Source organism: Vulpes vulpes, chromosome 15, assembly GCF_048418805.1.
Source record: "Vulpes vulpes isolate BD-2025 chromosome 15, VulVul3, whole genome shotgun sequence".
Lineage (NCBI taxonomy): Eukaryota > Metazoa > Chordata > Mammalia > Carnivora > Canidae > Vulpes > Vulpes vulpes.
In genome coordinates, this window is record NC_132794.1 from 47657791 (window position 1) to 47674450 (window position 16660).

Below are 16660 nucleotides of genomic sequence, written 5' to 3' on the forward strand. Positions count from 1 at the left end.
TCTCTGTGACTATCATAAATAAATAAAAAATTAAAAAAAAAATAAATAAAAATAAATTTTGGGATTAATCAATTGACTGATTATTGAAGACTTATCAATGACCGCAGATGAGATTTAATGTTTTCAGCCTTGATAGCATAAAAGAAAAGATACAGCTTACAGAAATAGGGAAGTAGATATGGAGGGAGATCAAAGGACAGAGGTTCTCAGTTAACAAAGTAGAAAGTTAAGAGATACAGTCTGTGGTTGTTGGAATAGGAAAGGAAGATTTACATATTTTGTTAGACTTCGCACTATATTGTCAAATTTGTCATAAGTCAGGCAAAGTACCTATGTGTGGGTGTCTAATAGTTTTTTTGGGTTTTTTGTTTTGTTTTTTACTATGTGGATATATTACTTGAACTAGCAATTAAAAAATTAGTCTTAATGGAGTCTTTAAATTAGTTTTTCCTTATTTGCCAGAGAGAGAAAATAATCCTAGAACTATTAGTATTTTGATGACTTTTTAAAGAGAAATCACTCTGGAAATTTTATTAAATGTTATATCTTCCTGTAGTGTGTCTGATTTTTATTTTACTGATAATCAAATTTTGTGGATTTGACATTTTTTCTTTTTCCCAGACTGAGGCAGCTAAGTTAGTTCCAATGGGTTTCACTACTGCAACTGAGTTCCACCAAAGGCGATCAGAGATCATACAAATTACTACTGGTTCCAAAGAACTTGACAAGCTACTCCAAGGTATAATAATCCTTACCCTCTGCTGTAAACTGCAGTTGACAAAGCATTCGGGTCACAGAACAAAACTAAAGTATTTGGGTAGAATTTATGTGTTAGTTATGAATAAGAGATAAGAGAAGTATGCAAATTACTTAATATCTCTATGTCTCAGTTTTATTATCTTCATAATAAGAATAAAGAGGCTTCCTAGGGATCCCTGGGTGGCGCAGCGGTTTGGCGCCTGCCTTTGGCCCAGGGCGCGATCCTGGAGACCCGGGATCGAATCCCACGTCAGGCTCCCAGTGCATGGAGCCTGCTTCTCCCTCTGCCTGTGTCTCTGCCTCTCTCTCTCTCTCTCTGTATGACTATCATAAATAAATAATTAAAAAAAAAAAAAGAGGCTTCCTACTTTTTTTTTTTTTTTTTGGCTTCCTATCTTATAAGTGATTAGAATTAAATGAAATCCTATGTATATATGTATAGCCCAATGCCAGGTACAGAGGAAACATTTAGTAAATGTTAGATGATATCTTTCAAGATTTTATTTCTTTATTCATGAGAGACACAGAAAGAGAGAGGCAGAGACATAGGCAGAGGGAGAAGCAGGCTCCCTGGCAAGGAGCCTGATGCAGGACTCGATCCCAGATCCCAGGGTCACGCCCTGGGCCAAAGGCAGACACTCAACTGCTGAGCCACGCAGGCTTCCCGCATCTATAGTTTTTTAATTACTGCTTATTGACTTGTGATGGTATAGTTCTGTATCTTGACTGTGGTGGTAGTTACCTGAAGCTACAGATATGGTAAAATTGCCTAGAATTCTACACATATATACAAATGAGATGAGTGTATCTGTAGCTAGAGAAATCTGAAACTCTGGGCTACAATTTTCTGATATTGATACTGTACTGTGGTTATGTAAAATGTTAACACTGGGGGAGGCTGAATGAAGGTTTCATGGGACCTGTACATTTCTTTGCAATTTTATGTAAATCTAGAATTATATCAAAATTTAAAAAGTATTTTAAAAGTTATTGCCTATTGAAAATTGGATTTCCAAATTATGTATCACATCTTTCTGATGAGCTCCAAGGACACTGCTGATTATTGTTTCTAAACATTTGTATTGTGCTAAGAGGTGTTTCTTACTGCTCTTTTAGGAGGAATTGAGACTGGATCCATCACAGAGATGTTTGGAGAATTCCGAACTGGGAAGACTCAAATCTGTCATACACTGGCTGTTACATGCCAGGTGAGCTTTTGGGGTCTAACCAAATCAAAAATGAGTTGATTCCTGCTATTTGCGAGTATCTCTTGGGATGGACGTTAAGGGCACTTTATCCCTAAGACTCCTAGACACCTACTGCAGAATTCTTCCACGTCCTAGAAACTTTCACATCATTGATTTCAGATACTTTATCATCCACTAGGCCTCCCCTATCTTCACCTGCCCTCTTCACTAGTCTAGATTTTATTATTCATCATTGAAGTCATTCCTTAAATTTACATTCCCCACCTAAAGAGATGTCAGTCTTAGATGAACCTTTCTCAGTCTTCTCTGAGAACTGTCTTCTTAGGGCCTGTTTTTTAATGGCTGATCATACTGGAGAAAAGTCATACCATAAAGCTGATTGTCTTCACTTTACATTCAAGTTGACAGACCTTAAATTAACATTCAGTACTGCTTGGTAGACCTACTGAATTTATGTAGGCATTCTTTTTCCCATTCAATAGGATAGTTCTTGTGCTTTGTCCTTTCTTCCCATTTTTTTTTTTTTAAGATTTTGTTTATTTATTCATGAGGGACACAGAGATAAAGGCAGAGGGAAAAGCAGGCTCCCTGAGGGCAACCCGATGCGGGACTTGAACTCAGGACCCTGGGGTCACGACTTGAACCAAAGGCAGACACTCAACCACTGAGCAACCCAGACACCCCATGTCCTTTCTTTTCAAACCTTCATGCTTTTCTTCAGCCCTCACTCAGCCAATGACCAACCTATTCTTTACATCAAATTTATAAATCCACCTTCATTTATAACCATCTACAGTGAGAAAAGTGTCTCTTTCCTTTTCAAAGCCCCATCTTATAGTGTGGTGGTTACTGGTTACTTATAGTGTGATGGTATATTTGGTTACTATTTCCTGCCACCTTTTCAGGAACTCTACTCCTCTGTTTTCTGCTCTACCTCTGTAAGAAGTATCTCCTACAAAACTTGTTTTACTTATGCTGTCATTCATTGTAGGATTTGGAAACAGACCCAGTGAATTAATGCCTAAAATCATGTTTTATTGAAATAATAGATACAGGGCATGCCTGGGTGGCTCAGTTGGTTAAGGGTCCGGCTCCTGATTTTAGCTCAGGCCATGGTCTCAGGGTCATGAGATTAAATCCCATGTCTGGCTCTGTGCTGGGCGTGGGGCCTGCTTGAGATTTTCTCTCTCCCCCTGGTCCCCCCCAAAAAAAAGAAGAGAGAGAAAGGATGCTAATTCATTAATAACAAAGGATTACATTTCAGCAGTCTAAGAGCTGGAGCTAGAGGTATAGAGAGGATGTTAGACTTACTGCTTAAATCGAAACATTATCTGTAAAACTCTGTCTAATAATGAAGTTATATAAAGTTGAGAGCCAAGATTACAAAAATGAACAGACCATGTTCCTTTAAAGTACTAGAGTAATGTTAAAATTCAGAGAAGACAATTTATTGTAAATTCCAATTTTTTTTTTTTAATTTTTATTTATTTATGATAGTCACACAGAGAGAGAGAGAGGCAGAGAAACAGGCAGAGGGAGAAGCAGGCTCCATGCACCGGGAGCCCGACGTGGGATTCGATCCTGGGTCTCCAGGATCGCGCCCTGGGCCAAAGGCAGGCGCCAAACCGCTGCGCCACCCAGGGATCCCTGTAAATTCCAATTTTAAATGCATATGCTCTTTAACAGAAAATGTGGCTTACACAACTATTTGCATGTAGTCAATGATAAATATATAAAGAATTTACATCACGGCATTATAAAATGATGAAAGTTCAAAACAACCTGCATCACTGTAAAATCGGAAGAAGAGTTAAATTATGGTACTAAGTAGTTATTAAAAATAGCTAACTTGGTGGCTGTGCCCCAGTCCAGTAACACAATGACTGCAATGGAACTGGAGGGCAAGATGGAGGGAACAGAATGGGCTGGAGTGCAGAGTATGCAGTCCATCCCCTTCAAATTGGCTCAATAATACACTGGGACCTTTTCTATCAGTCTTCATACTGATACCTGGCCACTTACGGTCTCCTTTCTGCCCAAAGAAGTCTATGGAGCTGGAAAAGAACGCCCTTTCATGTTAGTACTAGAGATAACAGAAAGTGAGGAAAATGGGGATCTTCATTCATCTTAATTCCTTAATGTCTTAACCCCTTGAGTGTCAAGATTTTTCTCCTCCCCAAAAAACAGCATTTGCTGTCCTCTTGGCCAGTGATTCCAAACCTTTCCTCTGTCAAGACCCTCTTTTGTGGTATACGTATCCTTTTTTCCTTCCATGGATTCTTAGGATTTGAAAGATTTATCTGCCAACTGATGAAATGATAACATAATCATTTTTCCCTTTCCAGATTAACAAATCCTCTGAGTGCTAAGGTCAGTGCCTTAGAGGTGGATAATATCATCAGTTTTTAAAGTGCTTTCTGTATGTCAGGCACTGTGCTAATAAACGCATTATGTAAATTTAATCTTCAGAATGATCCCATAAGGGATCCTTTTATAGAAAAAAAATTAATATTCTCAAGGTCATATAGTAATGGCACAATCACATATAAAGAGTGTTTGTATGAAAATATGTAGATAATGATCTGGAAGATTACTTCTGGAAGAGGGGAATGATAAGAGCTTTTTAAAAAAAAAGATTTTATTTGTTTGTTTATTTATTTATTAAGAGAGAGCATGAGGATGGAGGAGAGGCTGAACTGGGAGCCTGAGGTAGGGCTCGATCCCAGGACCCTGGAATCATGACCTGAGCTGAAGGCAGATATTTAACACTGACTGAGCAACCCAGGCATCCCTGAAGAAAAGCTTTCAATTTGTACTTATTTCTGTATTGTGTGAATTTTTTTAAAGATTTTATTAATTTGTTTATGAGAGACACAACCAGAGGCAGAGACACAGAGGGAGAAGCAGGCTCCTCTCAGGGAGCCCGATGTGGGATTGATCCCCGGAACCCAGGATCACACCCTGAGCCAAAGTAGATTCCCAAGCGCTGACCCACCCAGGCGTCCCTTGTGTGAATTATAATACAAGCATATAGTACTTGCATAATTTTGAATTTTTTTTTTCTCAGAAATGTAAGAGAAAGAAAATTTGATGCTTCTAGGCCCTTAATGTAAAATGTCCTAAAGGATTTTCCTAAGAGTTTAAAAGTGAATTATGGCTCCAGAGTAGATTGCTAGGATGGAAACTACCCTTTAGCATCATTCATTTAAAATTTTGTAGAACTCCAAGGTGTGTGGCATGAGATGGTTAAGCTTAAAACCAAGATTTCCTTAAGCTTGTAAGATAGTTTTGATAGCATTCCTCTTTCCTTTCCTTTTTTTTTTAAACTTTATTTTCCTTTTCCTTTTCCTTTTATTTTTAACATCTGTAGCTACTGTTGGAATAAACACCTTTTTTCTTCTTTCTTAGTCATACTTTAAACTTAATAAGAATGCCCCTGGGGCGTTGCCAACCCCCTTTAGGAACTTGCAGAAGCGAGCTCTGCTTAATAAGTATGTGGTCTGGATGTGACAAAATTAATTGGATATTGGATCAGGGTCTCTAACTTATTAAAGCTAAGGTAGTAAATGATATTTCAAAGGTCTGTACTCGAGAGAATTCTTCAATCTTGTTTTGGTATTCAGTCATAGAATTTTATCACCTATTTGGGGCTATAGTTTTTTTTTATGATTTTGTTTATTTATTTGAGAGACAGCACTACTTGGGGTAGGGGGGCAGGAGGAGAAAGATAAGCAGACTCCCTGCTGTGCAGGGAGCCTGATACAGGGCTCAATCCCAGGACCCTGGGATCATGACCTGAACCAAAGTAGATGCTTAACCAATTAAGCCATCTAGGCACCCCTTGGACTGTATATCTAAGCAATCCAATTCCGGCATGACTGTGGCTTCTCATGCTTTGGAATACTTTCATATCTCCTAGCTCTATTTCTGTCAGAAGGGAATGCCTCTTCTCAGCTTCTGATTGACTCTTGAAAGTGTTTTTTCCCTTTGCCTTATTGGGATGGGTAGGAAAGCTGGTTAGTTATATCACAAGTACAGTGTTCATTTCCACACCGTTCTTTTTGTTCTGTCTAGCTTCCCATTGACCGAGGTGGAGGAGAAGGAAAGGCCATGTACATTGACACTGAAGGTACCTTTAGGCCAGAACGGCTGCTAGCAGTGGCTGAGAGGTACGTTGCTGAATTAGATGAGAGAAATCTGGCTACACCTGTCACTGTAGTGATTACCAGGTTTAGTATGTCTGAAGAGTGTTTCTTTCCTTAATGCTCTGTATCCCGAAGTTATATGTTCAGAAGTATGACCTTCCGTAGTAGAGGGAAGCACTCTTCAAAATCTATGGGTTATCATCAGACTGGATAAAAAACTACATCCAACTATATGCTTTCTTCTAGAGAAACTTTAGATTCAGAGACACAAATAGGTTGAAAAAGAATGGGAAAAGATATTGCATCTAAACAGTAACCATAACAGAACTGGAATGACTATACTAATAGACAGTACAGACTTTAAGACAAAAAACAAAAAAAACAAAAAAACAAAACTATATTACTAGAGACAAAGAGGAACATTTTTAACAAAAAGTTCATTGGGAAAATAGAACAGTTATAAACATATTCCTTTGTAATAACAGGCCCCAAAATATGTAAAACAGAAACTGACATAATTGAAAGGCAAAAGGGACAATTTAACCATAGTTGTTGAGGACCATGTCTTACTTCAAAAAAACATATAGCTATCATACTTAATGGTGGAAGTCTGAATGCTTTCTCCTTAAGATTAGAAACAAGACAAGAATGTCCATTCTCACCACTTACTTTCCACTGAAGGTGAAGTATACTGAATGTACTAGAGGTCCTAGTCAGTGCCGACAGGTGAGAAAATGAAATAAAAGGCATCTAGATTGGATGGAAGATATTGACCTCTTTTTTTTTTTTTTAAGATTTTATTTATTTATTCATGAGAGAGAGAGAGAGAGAGAGAGAGAGAGGCAGAGACACAGGCAGAGAGAGAAGCAGGCTCCATGCAGGGAGCCTGACGTGGGACTCGATCCCGGGTCTCCAGGATCAGGCCCTGGGCTGAAGGCGGTGCTAAACCACTGGGCCACTGCAACCGCCCTAGAACTCTCTATTCACTGATGAAATAATCCTGTGTGTAGAAAATCCTAAGCAATCTACATAAACACAAAACTACTAGAACTACATTAGTTCAGCAAGGTTGTAGGATACATTGTCACTACAAAAATCCATTGTGTTTCAATATATAAGAAAGGAACACCTCAAAAATTAAGAAAACAATTCCATCATTCACAGTAGCACTGAATTCCGTTCACTGTCAAAACAATCAAAAATCAAAATAGGAAAATACTGAAGACTACAAAGCATTGCTGAAAGAAATTGAAGATCTACATAGAAAAATAGTCCATATTCATGGATTGAAAGAAACAATATTTTTATTTTTTATTTTTTTTATTTTTTTTTAATTTTTATTTACTTACGATAGTCACAGAGAGAGAGAGAGGCAGAGACACAGGCAGAGGGAGAAGCAGGCTCCATGCACCGGAAGCCCGACGTGGGATTCGATCCCGGGTCTCCAGGATCGCGCCCTGGGCCAAAGGCAGGCGCCAAACCACTGCACCACCGAGGGATCCCGAAACAATATTTTTAAGTCATAATTTTCCCTCAAACTGATCTAGAGAGTTATACAATCCCTACTGTAATTTCAGGAAGCATTTTGGCAGAAAGCAACAAGCTGATGAAAAAATTTATATGGAAATGTCTAGGACCCAGAATAGTCAAAACATTCTGGGGTAGCAGGGGAGAACAACATTGAAGGCCTTGGTCTTAATTTTAAAACTTAGTTTTAAAGCAACAATAATTAAGATAGTATGGTGCTGGAATGGGACAGGCAGGTGGATCAGTGGAACAGAACTGAGAATTCAGAAGTGAGCTCTTTTTTTTTTTTTTAAGATTTTATTTGTTTATTCATAGAGACACACACACAGAGAGAGGCAGAGACACAGGCAGAGGGAGAAGCAGGCTCCATGCAGAGAGCCTGACGGACTCAATCCAGGGTCTCCAGGATCACGCCCTGGCTGCAGGCGGCGCTAAACCACTGCACCACCGGGGCTGCCCAGAAGTGAGCTCTTTCATTTATAATCATTTGATTTGGGGCAGCCTGGGTGGCTCAGGGGTTTAGCGCTGCCTTCAGCCCAGGGCGTGATCCTGGAGGACCCGGGATCGAGTCCCACGTCAGGCTCTCTGCATGGAGTCTGCTTCTCCCTCTGCCTGTGTCTTTGCCTCTCTCTCTCTCTGTCTCTCATGAATAAATAAATAAAATCTTTAATATATATATATAATCATTTGATTTTTGACAAAGATGCCAAGTAAATTTAATTGTTCCTCAGTAGTTGTCTTTTCAATAAATGATGCTAATGTAGTTGGATATCAACATGCAAAGATAAATTTAGACCCTTACACCTTACATAAAATTGACAAAAATGGATATAGTCTAGTGACTACTCAAAAAATTAAATGTAGAATTATAGTATAATTAAGCAATTCTGCTTTTGAGTATATAAAGGATTGAAACAAGGACTCAGATACTTGTACACCAGTGTTCATAGCAGCACTAGTCACAATAGTCAAAGGTGGAAACACCCCAATTATTCATCATTAGATGAATGGTAAGCAAAATGTCATATAAACATAAAATGGAATACTACTCAATCTTAAAAAGGAAGGAAATTCTCCCACATGCTACATGGATGAATTTTACAAACGTGCTAAGTCAAATAAGACAGTTACAAAAGGACAAAGATTGTAATGATTCCTCTTCTATGAGTTATGTGAAATAGTCAAATTTGTAAAGGCAGAAAATAGAACAGTGGTCCTCAGAGGCAGGGAGATAGGAGAATTGGGAGTTACTATTTGAAAGATACAGAGTTTCAGTTTGGGATGATAAAAAGTTGTGGAGATGGATGGTGGTGATGGTTGCACAGCATAGGTATGTACTTATTGCCACTGGACTATATATTTTTAAAAAGGTTAAAATGGTCAATTGTATGTCATGTACGTTTATTATTTTAAGAATGATAGCCCTAAATGTAAGAACTAAAACATTAAACTTTCAGGCAAAAAGACAGGAGAAAATATTTGTGAGCTTGAGGCAGACAGATTTTTCTTAGATGCAACACCAAAAAGCATTCCATGAAAGAAAACATTGATAAAAGTCCTGTGCTTCAAAGAACATTATTAAGAAAGTGAAAAGACAACCCAAAGGATGTGAGAAAATATTTGCAAATCATATTTCTGAAGGGTCTAGTATCCAGAGTATACAAAGACCTCTAAAAATCCAATAAAAAGACAACCTAATTAAAAAATGAGCAAAGGATTTGTACAGCTATTTCTCTAAAGAAGATAAATGGCCAAGAAGCACATGAAAAGGTGCTCAACATCGTTAGTCAAGGGGAAAAAAAACACAGTGAGAAGGAAAAAAAAAAAAAACCCACAATGAGCTACCACTACTCAGGTGGCTATAATAAAATAGGTAGTAACAAATGTGAGGGAGGATGGAGAAACTGGAACCCTAATACATTGCTGGTAAGAATGTAAAGTGCTATAGCCATTTTGGAAAACAATGTGGCAGTTAAATATAAAATTACCATATAACCCAGCAGTTTCACTCTGGTTATATACCCAAGAGATATGAAAACATATCCACAGGGATGCCTGGGTGGCTTAGCAGTTGAGCATCTGCCTTTGGCCCAGGTCATGATCCCAGGGTCTGGGATTGGGTCCCACATCAGGCTCCCTGCGAGGAGCCTGCTTCTCCCTCTGCCTGTGTCTCTGCCTCTCTCTGTGTGTGTGTCTCTCATAAATAAATAAATAAAATCTTTAAAAAAAGAAAAAGAAAACATGTCCACATAAGAGACTTGTATGTAGATGTTTATAGTATTGTTATAATAGCCCCAAACCGGAAATGACTCCATTGTCCCATCAACTTATGAATGAATAAACAAAATTTGGTTTATGCATACAGTGGAGTACTATTCAACAATAAATTTTTTTTTCAACAATAAAATTGAATGAAGTACCCCTGCATGTTATGCCATAGATGAACCTCAGAAGATATACTAAATGATAGAAGCTAGACATAAGACCTCATATTGTATGATTTCATTTATGTGAAATTTCCAGAAGGGAAAAATCTATAAAGTCTATAGATTAGTGGTTGCCTGGGGAAAGGAGTAGGGATAGAAAGTAACTACAGGGGATCCCTGGGTGGCGCAGCGGTTTAGCGCCTGCCTTTGGCCCAGGGCGCGATCCTGGAGACCCGGGATCGAATCCCACGTCGGGCTCCCGGTGCATGGAGCCTGCTTCTCCCTCTGCCTATGTCTCTGCCTCTCTCTCTCTCTCTCTCTCTCTCTCTCTCTCTGTGACTATCATAAATAATAAAATAAAAAAAATTTAAAAAAAAGTAACTACAAATCGATTTGAAAGATCTTTTGGGGATGATGGAAATGTTTTAAAATTAGATTGTGATGATGGTTGTACAACTATGCAAATTTTATTGCTAAAAAGTCATTCAATTGTACACTTAAACCAGTTCAATTTGATGGCATATAAAATACCTCAGTAAAGCTGGTAAAGAATGCAAAATTTTCTCTGTCCCCTCATACATCTTTCAAATAAACTCTCAAAATTGTTTTACATATATTTCCTTGTCTAGGGGTCAAATGTGATAATTTAGTTCTGTACCATACATTTTCCTGAATCCTAGTGATTAAATATAATTTAATTGAATATTGAGAAGTCAGACTCAAGTTGGAACTTGCCTGGCTAATTGGAGAATTTTCTTTTTTAGTTTTAGAATTATAATGAAACTATCTTTCCCAGTTAAAAATTCGAGGAATATAAGCTATCGAATATACACCACTGAGGCAAAAAAATTGGTTGGAACAATAATTGTAGCTCTGCATCTGCTTACAGAATCTGTCAGGAAGAAAGAATTTCTTTCTTGCAGCCTGATCTTAGGTTTATAATGATGAGTATACTAAACTGTATCTTCGTCCTAAAGTTATTTTTGTTCTTGTCCAGAAATCATACTTCATACTTTTTAATTTTTAAGTACATTGTTGTAGTAGATGAGTTTTTTTGATAAAATCATTAAAATTTTGCCCACTAACATAATTGAGTGTTCAGATAGGATAGATGAGATAGTAGAATGCTGATCCTGAAGACAGGGCTTTGTTTTGATCACTCACTGTATCCATAACCCCTGGAAAAGGTCATTCAGTATTTTTTTTTTTAAGATTTATTTATTTATTCATGATCGAGAGAGGCAGAGACACAGGCAGAGGGAGAAGCAGGCTGGGAGCCCGATGCGGGACTCAATCCCGGAACTCCGGGATCACACCCTGGGCCAAAGGCAGGCACCAAACTGCTGAGCCACCCAGGGATCCCCTCATTCAGTTTTTTTTTTTTTTTTTTAAGATTTTATTTATTTATTCATGAGAGAGGCAGAGACACAGGCAGAGGAAGAAGCAGGCTCCATGCAGGGAGCCTGATGTGGGGCTTGATCCCAGGACTCCAGGATCACGCCCTGAGGCGAACGCAGGTGTCCGCTGAGCCACCCAGGTGTCCCTAGTCCAGCAACGTTTTAACAAGCTCTCCAGGTGATGCACATGCTTGCTAAAGTTTAAGGACCATGGCCATAATTGATAGGTACAGTGTCACCACTTTTTTTTTTTTTTTTTTTGAGATTTATTTTAGAGAGGAGAAGAGGGAGAGAAAGAATCTCAAGTAGTCTCCCCACTGAGCATGGAGCCTAACATGGGGCTCCATCCCACAACCCATGAGATCATGACCTGAGCCAAAACCAAAAGCCAGATGCTCAACTAATGGAGCCACCCAGGCACCCCAGCGTCATCATCTCTTTTATTTATTTATTTTTTATTAATTTTTTTTTTTTACCATCTCTTTTAAATACTAGGAAAGAATGCCAGAACCTCCTTGAGGTAGTACAGCCGGTTTTCAAATTTATATGTTAAGAATCACCTGATGTATTTAACAGGTTATTCTTTTAAGGAAGTTCTGGAAACACTATGCGATGATGACACTTATTTCCAGCCAGCTTTTTCCACATTTTGGGAATTGAAAATTCCATGTGCTATTTCAGGAATGTAATCACAGAGAACCCTATGGTGTTTTTTGTGAACACTGCTGACCCAAAAGTCCAGGATAACTCTTTTCCTGGTAAATCACCCATATTCTGATAGCAAAAGATAATCTCCTTTCCTGGTAGATGATACAGTGTTTTTTTTTTAATTTTATTTATTTATTCATGAGAGACACAGAGAGAGAGAGTGGCAGAGACATAGACTGAGGGAGAAGCAGGCTCCCTGTGGGGAACCCAATGCAGGACTCTATCCCCAGACCCCAGGATCATGCCCTGAGATGAAGGCAGATGCTCAACCACTGAGCCACCCAGGCGTGTCCCAGGATCAGTGTTTCTTGAACAAATCTAGACTTTTGTGGTACGGTACTTAAGCCTCTTGAATTTTTTTTTTTCTTACAGCCATGATTTAAATATGGAAAATTTCATCTCCTTTTAAGATTTTGTTTATTCATGAGAGACACAGAGAGGCAGAGACATAGGCAGAGGGGGAGGAAGAAGCAGGCTCCCTGTGGGGAGTCTGATGCTACAGGTCTCAATCCCAGGATCTGGGGATCACAACCTGAGCCAAAGGCTGAGCTCAACCACTGAGCCACCCAGGCATCCCAAATTTTATCTCCTTATTCCCAATGTATTAGGTCAGGATTCCAAGATAAAACTCTATCCTTAGTCTATCTTCTTACCTTCATGCCCAGACTTTATAACTTATCATCATCCATCCACTTAATGCCAAAAGTAAACTTCTACTTGTGTTGTTGATGGCAAAGAATAGCAGGTGAATTGTCTAGGAAACTACAAAGTCTGTCCCTAGTATGAAGAATCCATTTTATGATGTGGAAAATAAACTTGGTGAGAGTAGGGTCTCTTGATATTGATCACTAACTTATTATAGTGTTCTCTCCAACTCCTAGATAGAATATTCTTTTGTTTTTCTATTCTTTCTGGGAGGAAAAACCAGAGGAAGACAAATAAAGCTAAATCTCAGAAGAATAGGTTTAATGCAGTGCATGCTTTTCTGAATATCAGAGTCTCCACATAGAATAGACTGTTTCTGTCAAAGACTGATAAAAACATAAACATAAGGGTGCCTGGGTGGCTCAGTGGGTTAATTAAGCATCTGCCTTTGGCTCAGGTCATGATCTCAGGGTCCTGGGATCGAGCTCCATGTTGAGCTCCCTGCTCAGTGGGGGGGTCTGCTTTTCCCTTTCCTATGCCTGCTGCCCCTGCTTGTATTCTTCCCTCTTTCTGTGTGTTAAATAGATAAATAAAATCTTAAATCTAAACAAAGGAAGTTGGGGTTTTCAAAGAATTACAATGCCTTGAATTTTATTTAAATAGATTCTCTTTTAAACTATAACATAAGGGAGTCAGTGTTTTACTTTTGGACTATAATAATTTTAGGTAACACTAATATGAAAATACTACTTGGGTTAAAGTGAATGTAAGATGATTCTCTGGGTTGTAGATAAAAGCTTTATTCAGAATTTAGGTATTGTGGGGCAGCCCCGGTGGCTCAGCGGTTTAGCACTGCCTTCAGCCCAGGGCCTGATCCTGAAGACCTGGGATCAAGTCCCATGTCAGGCTCCCTGCATGGAGCCTGCTTCTCCCTCTGCCTGTGTCTCTGCCTCACTCTCTCTGTCTCTCATGAATAAACAGAATTTAGGTATTGAAAAATGTGCTTTTCCCTCAAGGAATTTGTAGGCTAGTAAAAGAATAATAAGGTAGCTCCTCACAAATGCCATAAAGAGGCCTAAAGCAAGTTTTCGGAAGTGCAGAAGGAGAATCACATCTATTTGAAAAATGCAGAGAAGCTTTGTAGAAATGCAGGCGTTTAGTTGTGTCTCAATAGATGGATAAAATCAAAATACCTTTGAAGAAATGGGGCCCCATTGGGGTGCCTGGGTGATGCAGTCAGTTGAGTGTCCCACTCTTGGTTTTAGCTCAGGTCATGATCTCAACATTGTGAGATCAAGCCCAGTGTGGGGCTCTGTACTCAGTGTTGAATCTGCTTGAGATTCTCTCTCCCTCTCCCTTTGCCCCTCCCCTCCTTGTTCTCCCTCTTCCTAAAATAAATGAATCTTTAAGAAAACCCCATTATGGTATATTTAATGAGAATAAAAATTGTCCTCCTCATACCACGTTGAGCATTCATGTCTTAGGTAGCTGTTACAAAGGTGGAAAAAAATAGATTATTTTTTTAAAGTAAGAAATACCTTATTTACCTTTTGAGAGAGAGAGAGAGAGAGAGGTATGTAGGGGGTACTGAGGGAGTGGGAGAGAGAGATTTCCAAGCAGAGGCCATGATCAGCATGGAGCCATATGCAGTTTGATCACACCCCCCTGAAATCATGACCTGAGCCAAAATCAAGAGTCGGTCTCTGAGCTACCCAGGTGCCCCTATTTTGCCCTTTTTTTTTTTTAATGCAAAGGAAAAAATGATTGAGGTATAATAATGAATTAAGGTGTTACTTATTTAACCATACTGGATACATGTCATATAATGTCTTAACTGTAACTAGTCATTAGCAAGAAAGGAGAATAGGAGAAATGAAATCTACTTGTTTCTTTTGAACTTCTAGGTTTTGTCCTTGTTTAAAATATTTTATTTATTCATTTTACTCATGAGACACGGGGTGGAGGAAAACAGTGCAGAGACACAGGCAGAGGGAGAAGCAAGCTCCATGCAGGAAGCCTGATGTGGGACTCGATCCCGGGACTCTGGGACCACACCCTGAGCCAAAGGCAGATGCTCAACCGCTGAGCCACCCAGGCATCCCTAGTCCTTGTTTAGAAAGTTTTCTTCCTAGGGGTGCCTGGGTGGCTCATGCGGTTGAGCGTCTGCCTTTGGCATCTGACTCATGATTTCAGCTCGAGTCATGATCTCAGGATTGTGAGATCGAGCCTTGAGTCCAGCTCTGTGCTGGGTGTAGAGCCTGCTTAAATTTCTCTCCCTCTACCCTTCCCCACCTCCCTCTTTTTTTTTTTTTAAGATTTTATTTATTTATTCATGATAGACATAGAGAGAGAGGCAGAGACACAGGCAGAGGGAGAAATGGGCTCCATGCCGGGAGCCCGACGCGGGACTCAATCCCGGGACTCCAGGATTGCGCCCTGGGCCAAAGGCAGGTGCCAAACCACTGAGCCACCCAGGGATCCCCCTCCACCTCCCTCTTAAAAAAAAAAAAAAAAGAAAAGAAAGTTTTATTCCTAAAAGTAGTTTATATGGGGATCCCTGGGTGGCTCAGTGGTTTGGCACCTGCCTTTGGCCCAGGGCGCAATCCTGGAGTCCCGGGATTGAGTCCCGCGTCGGGCTCCCGGCATGGAGCCCATTTCTCCCTCTGCCTGTGTCTCTGCCTCTCTCTCTCTCTCTCTCTCTATCATAAAAAAAAAAAAAGTAGTTTATATGAATTTAATTGATGATTCATTATTTTTGTTTCAGTTCCGTCTTATTGTCTTGGATTTTCCAGGAGAACATTTGAAACATTATATTTGGAAATTTGTTTTTGCTCAGGAGTCCTCAAAGACTAAATTTGATTTATCCTGAAGTCCTGCTCAGTAGATCTACTCCAAAGCAGTTGCTGCTGACATCTCTCTAGTTTGCCTGGACTTCTAATAGAAAGGGAATTAGGGGATCCCTGGGTGGCGCAGCGGTTTGGCGCCTGCCTTTGGCCCAGGGCGCGATCCTGGAGACCCGGGATCGAATCCCACATCAGGCTCCCGGTGCATGGAGCCTGCTTCTCCCTCTGCCTATGTCTCTGCCTCTCTCTCTCTCTCTGTATGACTATCATAAATAAATAATAAAAAAAAAATTAAAAAAAAAATAAAGTTAAAAAAAAAAGGGAATTAGTATTCTTTTTTTTTTTTTTTAATTTTATTTATTCATGAAAGACGTAGAGGGAGAAGCAGGCTCCATGTAAGGAACTCGATGTGGGATTCGATCCCAAGACTGGGATCACGCCTTGGGCCAAAGGCAGATGCTCAACCACTGAGCCACCCAGGTGCCCCGGGAATTAGTATTCTTTAGCCTTAACAATTCTTACCTAATCAAGCAATCTCTTTGCTAGAGAATAATTTCCAGTCTGCCTGAGTTTTCATTATAGTCTAAAAATGTTCTGTATTTTCTTCTAGATATGGCCTCTCTGGCAGTGATGTCCTGGATAATGTAGCATATGCTCGAGGGTTCAACACAGACCACCAGACCCAGCTCCTTTATCAAGCATCAGCCATGATGGTAGAATCTAGGTATGTGCTCAGTAGAAGACACCGAATATGGCCTAGAGCCCTTAACCCTAAGTCTTATATAGACTATTTGGCCAAATTGATAACTTGAATTAGAAATGGGAAGATTAAGGGGGTGCCTGAGTGGCTCAGTTGGTTAAGTGCCTGCCTTCAGCTCAGGTCATGCTCCTGGAGTCCTGGGATTGAGCTCTGGATCCAGCTCCCTACTCAGCAGGGAGTCTGCTTTTCCCTCTCCCACTCCCCCTGCTTGTGCTCTGTCAAATAAATTTACCAAAAAAAAA

At 39.6% G+C, this 16660-nt stretch overlaps 1 protein-coding gene across 1 annotated transcript in view; it reads left to right on the forward strand.

The window, feature by feature from the left end:
* RAD51 (RAD51 recombinase) overlaps positions 1-16660 on the forward strand; it is a 36879-nt gene that overhangs the window by 17511 nt on the left and 2708 nt on the right. Inside the window, exons 4-7 of the mRNA XM_025998480.2 lie at positions 622-739; positions 1876-1967; positions 6042-6136; positions 16269-16382. Coding sequence (XP_025854265.1) covers positions 622-739; positions 1876-1967; positions 6042-6136; positions 16269-16382 — 419 coding nt within the window. The remainder of the gene's footprint in view (positions 1-621; positions 740-1875; positions 1968-6041; positions 6137-16268; positions 16383-16660) is intronic.